At 44.9% G+C, this 15,139-nt stretch overlaps 1 protein-coding gene across 1 annotated transcript in view; it reads left to right on the top strand.

The window, feature by feature from the left end:
* Positions 1 to 784: 784 nt before the first annotated feature.
* The window catches only part of LOC120543329 (excitatory amino acid transporter 2-like), a gene marked incomplete at its 3' end in the record, with an annotated part of 393,535 nt that continues 379,180 nt past the window's right edge, over positions 785 to 15,139 (top strand). Inside the window, exon 1 of the mRNA XM_039776365.1 lies at positions 785 to 893. Coding sequence (XP_039632299.1) covers positions 785 to 893 — 109 coding nt within the window. The remainder of the gene's footprint in view (positions 894 to 15,139) is intronic.

Raw genomic sequence — 15,139 nt, forward strand, 5'->3', positions numbered from 1 at the left:
CAGATGAACCCTAAAGCACTTCGAAAGACATTCGCCGGCAGGGAATGGCGGGGTACTAACCTTTTTCCTTTGTTTTCCAGAACTAAAGACGCCCCGCCATAAGGCACTGTACCGCAGTACGTCCACTTCCGCCCTTCCTCCGCCATCTTCCCTGACGTCAGCTGTCCCATCATCCCTCACGCCTCCTTCCCAGCATTTCTCCACTTCCGGCTCCTCCCATATAAAATGGTCGCCGCATCGCGCAGATGAATGTTTTCTTTTTCTTCTGTTTTGACCTGATTTTTTTGTCTAAAGTGTGTAGACAATATACGGGCTGGAAAAACCCAAAACCTTTTTCGACTGTTCGTGGAATTCTTTACATTGGCGTAGCCGGCAGGATACATTGTCCGAAGAAACAATGACTGAAGGACAGGATCTGAACACAGTACTCCAGGGGATGAGTGCCCAGATCGTCGCCCTACAACAGGCCCAGGCGGCTACCAACAGAGAGCTGGAGCAAACGAAGGCCCAGTTGGCCGAGGCCCGGAGAATAAGACCTGATCTGCCTCGTACAATGGCCCAGCCCCTGGTGCCTATGATCGAGGCCGACGATGTGGAGTCATACCTCGGCATCTTTGAACGGACGGCCACCCGGAACGAGTGCCAGCGGTCCGAATGAGCGTCCATTCTGGCGCCCTACCTACATGAGGAGGAGGCCTCCCGAGGAGGAGGCCTCGCAGTATGACCTCCTAAAGCAGGAGATCCTGGCACGCTATGGCATAACGCCGGGCCAGCAGGCGGCAGAATGGAGAACCTGGCAATTCAACCCAGAGAAGCCAGCTCGAGCGCAGGCCTTCGAGTTCTGGGGAAAGATGGGACGGTGGCTACGGCCCGAGGGTCCCCAAGCCAGGAAGGTAGTTGAGAAAGTGGCCTGTGAGGGCCTGGTTAACACCCTACCTAGCTCCCTCGCCCAGCAGGTCCGGAGACACCCATATAAAGACATGTCAGGACTCCTGGAGGTCCTGGAGCGTCAGCTCGCGGCCTACCAAGCCGGGGGGGGTCCGAAAGGAAAGCTGGGAACCGACAGGGACGGGTGGCCCACCCCGAGCCCTCTCGACGCGCTGCGGAAGCGCCGCTAAAACTGAAAGAGAAACCGGCCTCTCTGCGCTGTTACCTGTCCCCTCAATTCTACTATGGAGCCGATGGACTGCACCTGGGCCTCCAAGGAAAGGTATTGTACTCCGTCGCACCCGCTGGCAGCTCCAAACACGGGAGTGGTATTGTTGAATGAGCACTTGGTGGTGGCTTTGTTTGACTCCGGCAGCAACATCACCATTGTTGCTCGCCGTTATGGGTTACCGCGACAGTGGCTCAAACAGCATTTACAGGTCACATGTGTGCAAGTCTTACCGTTCCGCCCGGTGCGTCATTACCTGGAAGGGGCAGGTTTCCAGTTGCCCGAACCCCCCTATCCGGTAATTTTGGGACAAGACTGGTCGCAAACTAATTGCGGTAAGACGAACGCTGCTCCCGAAGCCTCCTTAGGTCTGGCTATGAGGGGACGAGGCCCCCTTCCCGCGACCTCCACGCCATGCTCTGGGGCAAGCCAAGATGGCGTAGGCACGTCGGGGGATGTTTCTCAGGCGACGGACTCTGACCCGGAAGTATCCGCTGGGGAAGGTACAAGCCAGGGAACACGCCCGCACAACCGCTCACAAGATCCACTGAGCAATTTGGATCATCAATTTCAATCCACGCCTGCCTCATTTAAAAGGGAGCAGTGGAATGATGATTCCCTGCGGTTTTCCCGGAATGCGGTTGTTCTGCCAGGCACCTCACAAGCTGACGGTTCCATGCCACGCGAGCCCTTCTTTGTACTGGAAAATGATCTGCTGTATCGGGTAGCAACACACGAGGGTGAGGTGCAGAAGTTGTTGCTAGTCCCGCGTACCTTTCAGCGGGAGGTGTGTGAACTGGCACATGCTCACCTCTTAGGCACCCACCTTGGGGCCAAAAAGACACTAGAAAGAGTCAAACTCCGTTTTTACTGGCCCGGGATCAATGAGGAGGTCCGGCGTTTCTGTCAGTCCTGCCCGGAATGTCAGACTCGCCAGATTCCTAGGAAGGACCGCGCTCCTCTCGTTCCCATTCCCTTAATTGACATTCCGTTTAACTCTTTTAGGGCTAATTTTTTTTTTATTTCTCATCTCCCAGGGCTGAATATTTTTCCAAAAACTAACATTTTTTAAAAAAGAACACAAAGCAATTGTTTAACATATCAAATCAACAAAAAAAATTACTTTTGACAAATATTACTGTCTTGCATGTTGTATGAGCCTGCATACTCTATGATTTCACATACATTTTACACAGCAAAGTCCTGCACAGTCTGATGTCGCTCAAAGCAGCCAATTTCAGTCTTTGCCACATTGCACTGCTTACAATACGTGGTGCTTTGGTGCCTACTTTTCAATTGTCTGTTGCTGCACTTTCTCACATATATTGTTAGTGTGTACTGTAGAGAGACAAGTCACCCTTTTGCCATTGTGCCATTCCACTGCCACCAAGTTTTCTGCCCGCATGAAAACCGTTTTGTCACCTCTTCATCTCCTGAAACTTTATGAACTTTATGCATGGCATTATAGCCTGGCTCACCCCATGGGATTTGCTTCTGTTTATTACAGAAGTGAATAAAACTTTGCAGCAGCACGTACCTATCACCATGCTGCATAACCTGTCCAAAGCCACCAGGGGACAAAGCACGTTTGGACCAATGCTCCCTGAAGTTAGATCACCAGTTCTGTCCCATCTCTATTTGTAATACCACAGCACGCTTCATCTCGTCTTTTGTTCTGGGTTTACACTTTGAAAAACGAGAATGCGATGCAAACGCAGCCCGCGATTCAAAAAATTTCTCTGCCTACCTGTTTGTCTCGTCTGACGGTAGCTGAAAAGCAGCATCAGGAGAGAGCAGCCTGAAGTACAGCAGCTGGTGATCTGTCGTGTCCAACAGCAAGCCATGCCGTCTTGTGAAGTCCAGCAGCCAGATAGGCTCTCAAAGGATCAATGTCTGTGTATTTATCCCACGTGAACCTTGCCGTGGATGTATCGGCTGCGCAAAGCGCTCAACTGGCAGCAGATCCGCTGGCGAGGCATCAGCTGGTGTTTGATCAGCTGATGCCGGCTTCTCACTCTCTTGCTCGATCTCCTGATCACTGACAATAAAATCCGATTCTGAAAAATCTGAGTCCGACTCCGCGATAATGCGCAAAACATTGTCTGCCGAGTGTTTTCTTTTCTGCACTCTCTTCGCTCCCTTGTCACATGTCGATGCCATCTTGCCATTGTTTACATTTCGCAACTCACGCACACGGTAGGATTAGTTGCCGAGTCAACGAGTCTAGCATTCCTCCAAGCACAGAGGAAATGCCTGTGACCTGACAGCGAGATTTGTCACCATTAACAGCTGACTATCGCCCTCTATCCCTGGATGTCGACTTTAGTCGTCATTCGCCCTCAACCCCTCCTGTCGACAAAAGTCGACATCCGCCCTAAAAGAGTTAACAGAATAGGGGTTGATTTAGTAGGACCCCTCGAACCCTCTGCCCATCGCTACAAATACATATTAGTCATGGTTGATTATGCAACCCGATACCCAGAGGCGTTTCCCCTGCGCTCCGCTAATACGAAAAATATCGCACGGGAATTAGTCAACTTATTTTCAAGAGTGGGTATACCCAAAGAAGTCCTCACGGATCAGGGTACCCCCTTCACCTCGGATACGTTCAGGGAGGTTGCCAGATTACTCAGAATAAAGCACCTAAAGATTTCTGTTTACCACCCCCAAACAGACGGGTTGGAAGAACGATTTAACCAGACGCTGAAACAGATGCTTCGCAAGGTAGTCAGCGCCGATGGTCGGAATTGGGACCAACTCCTACCGCTAGTGCTTTTTGCCTACCGGGAGGTACCCCAGGCCTCTACGGGCTTCTCCCCCTTTGAGTTATTGTATGGACGACAACCCCGGGGGCTTTTATACATACTAAAAGAGGGCTGGGAGGAGGAGGCCCTTCCCTCCTCCAATATATTGGAGTATGTCGCGCAACTACGCGACAGGCTCGCTAAAATCAGGCCTATCCTAAAAGACCACGTGACTCATGCGCAGGCAGCGCAGGCCCGGTGTTACAACCGCAACTCCGTCCTCCGAGAGTTCCTCCCGGGGGATCGAGTGATGGTGCTCGTTCCCACCTCCCACTCTAAGCTGCTAGCTCATTGGCAGGGGCCATACGAGGTTAAAATAAAGAAAAGGGCTCGTCAACTATTTGGTTTTCCAGCCTAATCGTCGGCCGAGTGAAAGGATCTACCACGTCAACTTATTAAAACCGTGGAAGGACAGGGAAGAGGTCCCCGACACCCAAAGATCCCTCTCCTTATTTGCGGGCGCGTCTGCCCTTAACCTCGGCGACGAGCTGACACCCTTACAACGGCGTGAGATAACCCAGGTCATCCACGCCAACCCTGAAGTGGTGAGCGAGTCACCTGGCCGGACCACCCTGATTGCGCATGATATAGTCACGGACCCCGGAGTGATCGTTCAGGCCCTATAGACTCCCGGAGGCGAAACGCGCTGAAGTGGAACTGGAGGTGCAACGTATGTTGGATATGGACATCATTGAGGAAAGCCACAGCCCCTGGTCTAGTCCAATCGTCCTCGTTTCCAAGCCAGACGGCTCCTGGAGATTTTGTAATGACTTTAGACATCTAAACCAGGTCTCCAAGTTCGATGTCTACCCGATGCCCCGCATTGACGACCTACTCGAGGGGTTTGGGTGCGGCCCGATACTTGACTACCCTTGACATGACAAAAGGGTATTGGCAAATTCCTTTAACACCATCCGCGAAAGAGAAAACAGCCTTTAGCACCCCTAGTGGACACTGGCAGTACAAGGTCCTCCCATTTGGGCTGCACGGGGCCCCAGCGACCTTTCAGCATCTGGTGGATAGAGTGCTGAAGCCCCACCAGTCCTATAGTGCCACCTACCTGGATGACGTCGTCATCTATTCCGGCACCTGGGAGGAGCATCTATTGCAGGTCTCTGCTGTCCTCGCGACACTGGCCAAGGCCGGGCTCCGCATTAACCCCCGTAAGTGTTTTTTTGGCTTAAAGGAGGCCAAGTATTTAGGCTACCTTGTGGGGCGAGGACAGGTGAGACCCCAGTGTTCCAAAGTCAAAGACATCCTGGGATGGCCCCGTCCGAATACCAAGAGACAGGTGCAGGCTTTCCTGGGGTTGGCCGGGTACTACCGCCGGTTCGTACCCCGTTTCTCCGAGAGGGCAGCACCCTTGACTGACTTGACAAAGAAAGGCGCTCCCCTTCATGTGGTTTGGAACAAGGCAGAACACGCATTCAGTGACTTAAAAAAGGCCCTAACGTCGACACCTATATTAAGAACCCCTGATTTTACCTTACCCTTTATTCTCCAGACCAATGCTTCGGACACAGGCCTGGGTGCCGTGTTGAGCCAAAGCATCGATGGTGTCGAACACCCTGTGATGTACCTGAGCCGGAAACTGCTGGACCGGGAGACTCGGTATGCGGCGGTGGAGAAGGAAGCCCTGGCCATTAAGTGGGCCGTGACTTATCTCCGGTACTACCTGTTGGGTCGCGAGTTCACTCTAGTGACTGATCACGCTGCGCTGCAGTGGATGTCCCTTCATAAGGAGTCGAACCCGCGGGTCACCAGGTGGTTTCTGGACTTACAGCCCTATAAGTTCACGGTCACTTATCGCCGCAGCGGCCTTCAGGCCAACGCCGATGCCCTCTCTCATATTCACGACCTCTCGGTTAGGTCCGCCCGTCCTGACGGTCTCGGGCTAAGGGGGGGGTCGTGTCACGCATGCGCGAGTAGGAGGCCGCGGATGGACCCTAAAGCACTTCGAAAGACGTTCGCCGGTGGGGAATGGCGGGGTACTAACCTTTTTCCTTTGTTTTCCAGAACTAAAGACGCTGCGCCATAAGGCACTGTACCGCAGTACGTCCACTTCCGCCCTTCCTCCGCCATCTTCCCTGACGTCAGCGGTCCCGTCATCCCTCACGCCTCCTTCCCAGCATTCCTCCACTTCTGGCTCCTCACATATAAAATGGCCGCCGACGCATAGTATGGCGTCGCGCAGATGAATGTTTTGTTTTCTTCTGTTTTGACCTGTTTTTTTTGTCTAAACTGTGTAGACAATATACGGGGCCGAAAAAACCTCAAACCTTTTTCGACTGTTCATGGAACACCTATTTTACATATCTGCTTTTGTGTGCTTTTTTTTAAACCGTCGATTGAGGAGAAAATATTATTTGTTAGAGGTATGGCTTGGTATATGTAGGTTCGCCTCAGTAATTCATCCAGGCCTCAGGTCTTAGTAGTGTAGCTGCCAGCTGAGTAAAGGGTAGGCCGTTACACAGTGTCAATCCTATCTTCGAAAGACGTCATCGCTACTATCATTAATGCAAGACACTGGCCCTTTTCAGGGATATGTTTGAATTGGGTTGTTCCCAAGGTTCTTTCTGATGTTAAAAATCTTCTACCATTAGCTGGGATCTTTGGTTTGTAGCTGGGCTTTCCAATTTACAAACTGTACATTCACAGTTCACTCATTGCATGAGACTCTGCATTTCTGTTGTGACCAATTATTACTGTGTTTGGCTATTTCCTATATTACTTAAGCCTAATAAGCCATAATATTAATTATTTGTCATGTACTGTGGCAAACATCTATTACTTTAAACTGTATATCTATATTAAGAATTAGACATTTTGTTTCTAAATGTCTTTTACTAAATATCATTCTATAGCTTTATTACCATTACTCTTCATTAACAAATATCTCTTAATTTTAAACCCTATACCATGCACTTTAATATTAAAAATCAACAACCAATAATGTTCGAATTGTGCTGAGCTTAACTGGCAGTGTTGTAGTTGCTAATGTAGTAGTAGTCACTAATGTAGTACTAAATATAGTTGTTGCTATGTATTAAGTAAGCTCTGATTAACTATAGGAGGTGGGCAGTGTGCACAGTCCAGATTCCAGGTCGTTCATTCACCTTTTCTGGCTCAGACAAGATGGCTGCTTCAAGTGATCAACTGGGACAACTGGCTCAGAAGTGCCACCTCCTAACTGCACAAACAATGGCTATCAGTTTGGCTCAGGTATGCGACTCGCAGGTTTTCCCCAAGATGTTAAAGGAGGATAACTTTAAGATCTCTATTACATTGGCTGGAGGGGAGTTCTTGGCACTGTTGGACTCTGGTAGGGACCTCTGTGTATTCCACTGTGACTTGCTCTGGAGGACCCCTTATAATTCCACAGACAAGTAGAAAATCTGCTATGTCCATGGGAACATTAAAACATACAAGACTATCTCACTCCCTCTGAAATTTGAAGGGAAGCACTTTAAGGTTTGGACGGCCATATCAGACACCTCACCCTGGTCACTCCTAATAGGAAAAAGTAATGCCCTTTTCCCATGGGTCTTGGCCAAATGCAGAGTGCTTTCCCCATTGTGGATAGAGAGGGGCTTGCCGCAGACAATGTCAGTCAAGGAATCAGGTCTGAAATTGAACTGGAGTTGTCCAGTGAGGTGAGGGCAATGCCTCAAGTGAAGATCTGGAACAGCTAGCCATCTTTTCCATGCCATCGCACACAAAAAACAGCCTTCTCAGAGCGAACACTCAATACAGACCTGAACAGAAATGAAATAACATTGGGAGGTGAGTGTGATGCTGCATTGAACTTGGTAGCAGTGAGAGGCGAGTGTAATTCTGCATCGAAAATGGATGAAGCAGAGATTGCCATCCAGACGGTGTTTGCTCACCTGCAACGAGCCAATAACAACTTGGATTTTGCATTCAGACAGGCCCACTTCGCAAAACACTTATTATCTGGAGAGAGAGGACCCGAATTTTAAAACACCACATGTCTCTGGGTATGTCAGAGGACTGGGACTGCATGAAGTGGGTTTTAGCCTCACCTGGGGAGGCAAAAAGGGAGGGTGGGGGGTTAAGGGGGGAAGAGAAAGAGAGCAGGCTTGATCTATATCTAATCTATCATCTCAATCTTTATAATTATAACTATCAACGTAATAATAAGCTGCATGGCAACAACTCTTGGGGGAATAGGAAATTAAGACCTAAACTATTTCACTTCCAGTTAAGACTATAATATGACACCAAAAACTCAGAATCAGTGTCTCCATGATGGGACAGTTAACTTCGTAAGCTGGAATGTTAAAGGCCTGAATCACGAATTAAAGAGAAAGAAAGTACTTTCTCACCTAACAGGTCTAAATGCTAAAATAGTATTTTTACAGGAAACCCACTTACTAAGTAAGGATCAGTTCCGGCTGCAAAAGACTGGACTGGCCAAATGTTCCATTCTAGTTTTACAAAGAAAACTAGAGGGGTGGGAATTCTCATACATAGAACAGTACCATTTGTAGCATCAGATGTAGTATTGGATCCTGAAGGGAGATATGTGATGGTCATGGGAGACTTATCTAACTGTAAAATGATTTTGATAAATGTTTATGCACCTAATGTTGATGATAAGGAATTTATACAAAATTTATTTGCATCCATTCCCAATCTGAACACTCATAAACTTATAATGGCTGGGGACTTTAATTGTGTTCTAAATCCACTTTTAGATAAGACTTCCTCCACAGGGGAACGCAACTAACACCGCAAAGATAATTACAAAGTTTATAACTGATCACAACTTATCAGATCCCTGGAGGTTTTAAACCCAAATTCAAGAACATATTCTTTCTACTCACCAGTACATCATTGCTACTCAAGGATTGATTACTTCTTTATAGATAATAACTTCTTGCCTAAGATTAAATCTTGTAAATACGATGCTATTGTTATTTCAGACCATGCTCCGATGATCTTGGAGCTGAAATTACTAAGCCCCATACACTCACCCCGCAGATGGCGTCTCAATCCGCTTCTATTAGCTGACGAGAATTGTACTGAATTTATATCCAAACAAATTGAATTCTTTCTAGAGACAAATACATCCCCTGAGATCTCTGCAGGAATACTCTGGGAAACTCTTAAGGCCTTCTTAAGAGGACAGATTATCTCATATCTTTCCCACAGAAATAAATCCGAGCGAAGAAAGTAGCAGAGATAAAAGCGAAATTACTAAAATAGATGAAGAACATGCCAGACTACCAAGCGAGACTCTACATAAGAGGAGGCAGGCTCTACATTCAGAATTAAACCTCTTGACAACTAAAGAAACCGAACAACTAATTTACAAATCCAGACATCATTATTATGAACATGGAGAAAGCTAATAAGCTTTTAGCGCAACAAATTCACAAGCAAGATATGCATAGCGCAATCTCGGTAATTACTAACACGAACGGAGATAAAATCATCGAACACAAAAATATAATGTACACTTTTAGAGACTACTATAAATCCCTATATACTACTGAGTTTAAAGAAGACAATATACAATCTAATGCATTTCTGGATAAATTACAGATACCACAAATTGACGCTATTAGTGTGGAGGAGCTCGATAAACCTCTGTCATTATCAGAATTACTGGATGCTATAAAGTCACTCCAAGGTGGAAAAGCAGCAGGCCCTGACGGCTACCCTGCAGAGTTTTACAAGAAATTCTCCGCTCAGCTAGCTCCCCTCCTATTAGCAACATTTACAGAAGCCAGAGATAACCAATCTCTTCCACAAACCTTTCGCCAAGCACTAATCACTGTCTTTCCAAAACAAAATAAGGACTTATTACAATGTGCATCATACAGACCAATTTCACTTCTGAATAACGACGTTAAAATACTCTCTAAAATCATAGCTAGAAGGATGGAGAAAGTGCTCCCTCAGTAATATCACAAGACCAAACTGGATTTATTAGGGGCCGACACTTATCTTCAAATCTTCGACGCCTGTTTAATGTAATATACTCACCAACTAAATCAAACACCCCAGAAATATTATTATCATTGGATGCAGAAAAAGCATTCGACATGATTGAATGGAAATACCTTTTACTATTTTGGAGAAGTTTGGGTTTGGCCCAACATTTGTGCATGGATTAAATTACTGTATACTAACCCAGAAGCTTCAGTTTGCATCAATAACATTTGCTCAGACTACTTTAAACTAGAGCGGGGCACAAGACAAGGATGCCCTTTGTCACCACTGCTGTTTGCAATTGCCATTGAACCACTGGCAATACATTGTCGAAATACTGATCAGATAAAGGGGATTAGCAGAGAAGGACTGGAACAGAAAATCTCATTATATGCAGATGACATGGTACTGTATATATCGGACCCAGAAAATTCTGTGCCTGCAGTCTTAGCAGCACTCACAGAATTTCAAAAGCTCTCTGGTCTCAGAATTAATCTGAATAAAAGTGTACTCTTTCCGGTGAATTCGCAAGCATATAATATTAGATTAGACACCCTTCCTTTTATCATTGCAGAACAGTTTAAATACCTCGGGGTAAACATCACAAGTAAACATAAAGCTCTTTATCAACAAAATTTCGTCGTCTGCATGGAAAAAATTAAACAAGACTTGCATAGATGGTCAACCCTTCATCTCACACTAGCTGGAAGAATTAACACTGTTAAGATGAATATTCTTCCTAAGCTCCTTTTTATTTCAAAACATACCAATATACATTAATAAATCGTTCTTTAAGCAATTAGATTCAACAATAACCTCATTTATTTGGAATTCTAAACATCCACGCATCAAAAGAGCGACCCTACAAAGACAAAAGGCAGAAGGCGGCATGGCTCTACCTAACTTCCAGTTTTATTACTGGGGCAAATATACAGTCGATAAGAACCTGGACACAAATAGAAGAACATACACAGGCATGGACCGCAATAGAAGTAAAATCCTGCAGTACTTCTTTGTATTCCTTGCTTTGTGCTCCAATAAACACACGTTATCGGCAATACACTAATAACCCAATTGTGCTCCACTCACTTAGAATCTGGAACCAATGTAGAAAGCATTTTAAGACGGAGAAGCTTCTTTCTGTGGCACCCTGCAAAAGAACCACCTCTTTCAACCCTCACAAACATATGCAGTTTTAATATCTGGAAAAATTTGGAATTAACTTGCTTAGAGATCTTTATATAGACAACGTCTTTGCATCCTATGAACAATTACATTCCAAATTTAACATTCCAGCTACAAATTTCTTTCACTATCTTCAAATCAGGAACTTTGTTAAACAGAACCTTCCAGATTTTCCTCATCTTGCACCCTCATCCACGCTGGAAAAATTATTGCTCAATTTCAAGGAGTTAGACTCCATCTCTACAATATATAAAATCCTTTTACAATCCCTTCCTTTCAAAGATCCAAGAGGACACTGGGAAAATGACCTCTCAATTAATATATCAGAAAAGGAGTGGAAAGTAGCAATGCAGAGAATTCACTCAAGCTCCATATGCGCAAAGCATACAATTATACAACTCAAAATTATATATCGAGCACATCTGTCTCGACTAAAACTCTCCAAAATGTTTCCAGGGCATGATCCAACCTGCGAACGTTGCAACCAAGCCCCAGCCTCACTAGGTCACATGTTCTGGGCCTGCTCCAAATTAACATTATTCTGGACAAAAATTTTTAATTACCTCTCAGACAGTCTTGGACTCACAATCCCTCCTAACCCATTAACAGCTGTGTTTGGGGTTCTTCCAGAGGGTCTTAAAGTGGAGAAAGACAAACAAATTGTGATTGCATTCACTACACTGTTGGCACGCAGACTTATTCTGATAAACTGGAAGAACCCAAACTCTCCTCTTTTAAGTCAGTGGGAAACTGATGTGTTATATTATTTAAAATTGGAAAAAATCAAATACTCAGTTAGAGGATCTGTGCAGACTTTTTCAAAACATGGCAGGATCTAATCAGTAATATTTTGAAATGATTTTATAAAGCACAGAGAATTTGTTGATTTAGGTATTTTTAAAAGCCTTAAATTTTACACCGTTTGGCTTGCTCTCTCTCTCAAGGGTGGGGATCGATCTGTTCTTAGCATAATTCTTTTTGAAAAAACTTGATTGCTATGCATTGATTGTAATAAAATTAATAAATAAAAAAAAAAAAAAAAAACACCACATTTTTTACTTAAGGAAGGTTTTTTTGTATTGGGTGATTTCTGATTGCGTGAGTGATGGGTATATCGAGTAGTTGGTAGTACCAAATGAGCATTGGGAGAAGGTTTTAAAAATTGCTTACAGTTATGTTTTGGGGGTCACGTCAGCACGGAAAAGACGAGGGAAAGCATTTCAAAATGCTTTTAATAGGTGAATATGGGCCGGGATTTGGAGCTATTTTGTAAGGCCTATCCTGAATGTCAAATAGTTTCTGGTCACAGACCAGCCAGGACACCCCTTGTACTGATGCCTGTTTTAGACATCCCGTTAATTATGACGATTAAAATCCGCCTGTTTAAGAAGGGGGAATCATGTGCTGGTATCGATCCTGTCTGATCCACATAAATTTTGGGCCGAATGGCAAAGACTGTGTGGAACGAGCCCCGGACACAGACAGGCAGACATGGTATTAAGCACCACCACACGTTTATTTATAGTTAATATTTGCAATTATAAGTGCACCACAAACCCCAAGACTCCCCTAAAGTCCAAGCCTCACACTACACAATGCCTCACTTCTTCAGGCTGCCTCCACTTCTCTCCACCAAGCACTGTCCTTCTCCTCATCTGACTCCAGCTTTGAATGAAGGGAGGCGGCCCCTTTTAAAGTCACCTGGATGTGCTCCAGGTGCTTCCCGGCAATCTTCCACTGGCACTCCCCAGTGTGGCGGAAGTGCCGGCTGCATACCTGGAAGCACTCCGGGTGTCCCTGATCCTCTTCTCCCCAGCACTTCCGGGTGTGGCGGAAGTGCTGAGGTCTAGAGCTCTGTAGGCATTGGGGCGCCCCCTGGTGGTGACCACGGGCCCATACAGGGGGCCCAAAGCAACCAGGGCAGTCGCCCATTCGTGGTCTGGAGGAGGCGCAAGCCCTCCTCCGGTGCTCCTGGGTGTCTCAGCTGGGTACCACCCCCAGCCGTGTGCCACAACTGGTAGTGATAGCAGAGCGTATGTCCCCAGTGAATTATAAAGTCAGAGATCCCAGGCAAAGCAACCTGTACAAATTTTGCATATTAATCTTTTAAAGTAGTGGCACAACTGTCACAAAGTCCTGGTCATGACCGCAGCATTGCTATCACTGATTGAGGGGAACACAGACATCTTTTCGGCAACACCTGGTTAGATGATGTGGCAGAAATTTTCTTATTAAAGAAAGAAACATCCTCTAACAGGACAATTCAGTAATCAAGCAGGAGAAAAGCATTTCATTGTATCTTTTGATTACTCCTCAGCAAAATGCCTTGGAGGGAGCATTCTTCAAAAGCAGGCAGAGAAACAAATAATAGAGGTTAATTTTATAAACTATTGAATTTACATAGTGTGTCAATCAATACATACATTTTACTCTTGTTAGTTCATTGGTTTACATTCAAATGATTTATATACAATAAAAGTATATTATATTATTTTCTGGTTTATACGTTTGAGTTGCGCACCACCCTTGAAATTTCTGTGCATATAACAACTGTCCATTCTCATTTATAGGACATCTGCTTAGTCATCACTTAGTCATCCTTCAGTTCATTTTGTATATTACATCAGCATTTCTTCTGGTTCTTTATTTACTTGACCACCTCAGTATTTTTCCTAAACCAATTCTTATATTTCAGTGTTTATTTTGTTCTTCACTTGACTTTTGTCTGGTTTCCTGGGGTCTCATGTACAAATGGTGCGTACGCATAGAAATGTTGCATAAGAACGTTTCCACATTCAAATCGCGATGTATAAAACCTAAACTTGGCGTAAAGCCACGCACATTTCCACAGTACCTCATATCCTGTCGTACGCAAATATACTGAAACTAACTGCATATTGTTTATTAGTGTAATGCATCTGATTGTAATTAACCTGTAACAATATAATGGTCCAGGGAATAGCCATAGTATTCCAAATACCATAACTGCTTTAGCGTTGTTACTCTCACTGCACCTCCTTTTTCTTCTTTCAGCTGCTCCCGTTAAGGGTTGCCACAGTGGGTCATCTTTTTCCATATTACACTCACTGCACCACTCTGAGTATTTATATCACTGTATCTGAATATGGAATCACAGCAGCAGCTGATCGGAAAGAGAATTATCGGTATCAGCATCAAGCACACGCTGCCTCAGCCACAGCAAAATGTTTCAAAGCCTTTCCTGTACAGACCTCGCAGTTCAGAAACAGTTTCATCCCAAGAACTATAAACGCACTCAATCAATTTCTCCTTGTAGAACTGTTTGTACTTATAAGTACAAATACCCCACTGTAAACTTTCAGTACAGTTAAATTATTGCACATCCTGCTCCACTTTATAAAGCGCTTATTTACATATGATGACGATATTTTTAAGATGAAATGCAGCAAAATATGTTGATTATATTATACAGATAAAACTTTAACTTCATTTAAATAATCTGTGTTGTTAATAATTAAACATGTGAGGACACGGTGCCGCAGCGTTAGCGAGTTCACGTATTGTTCCTGCCTCACGCTGTATGTTTGCTGAGGCTGGTGTGACACTGGAAGGATAGACAGAATAATTAAACACGTACTATGAAGATATTTCAATGTTCCTTGAAAGTTCTGAAGAATCGTCATTGTAAGCTTACAGATGGCTTAACGTCTATTACAGAGCTGATTGTATGGCGATTGGGTATTTCGAGAATATTAAAGACAGGAATTGGAGGTTAGTACGTTTGAAAGAGACAGTACTGCTACAATAAATTATTTCATCGAAGGTCAAGCATGGCGCAGCAGCCTCTTGTGTGAGACATGAACAATCAGTGCACCACCGTGTTCCCATGTTTAATAACATGCTTTCATTCCAATCACCATGTAAATGATATCACGTATACATCTCAGTATTTTACCTTTGATATGTGGCTTCATTTTTATTTCGGGCACTGTGCGACTTTGTGAACTTGAGCTTTCAAGTTTGTCCAACACGCTATGTTACTCGATCAACTTCCTTT

This window comes from Polypterus senegalus, chromosome 13 (assembly GCF_016835505.1).
Source record: "Polypterus senegalus isolate Bchr_013 chromosome 13, ASM1683550v1, whole genome shotgun sequence".
Classification (NCBI taxonomy): Eukaryota; Metazoa; Chordata; class Cladistia; order Polypteriformes; family Polypteridae; genus Polypterus; species Polypterus senegalus.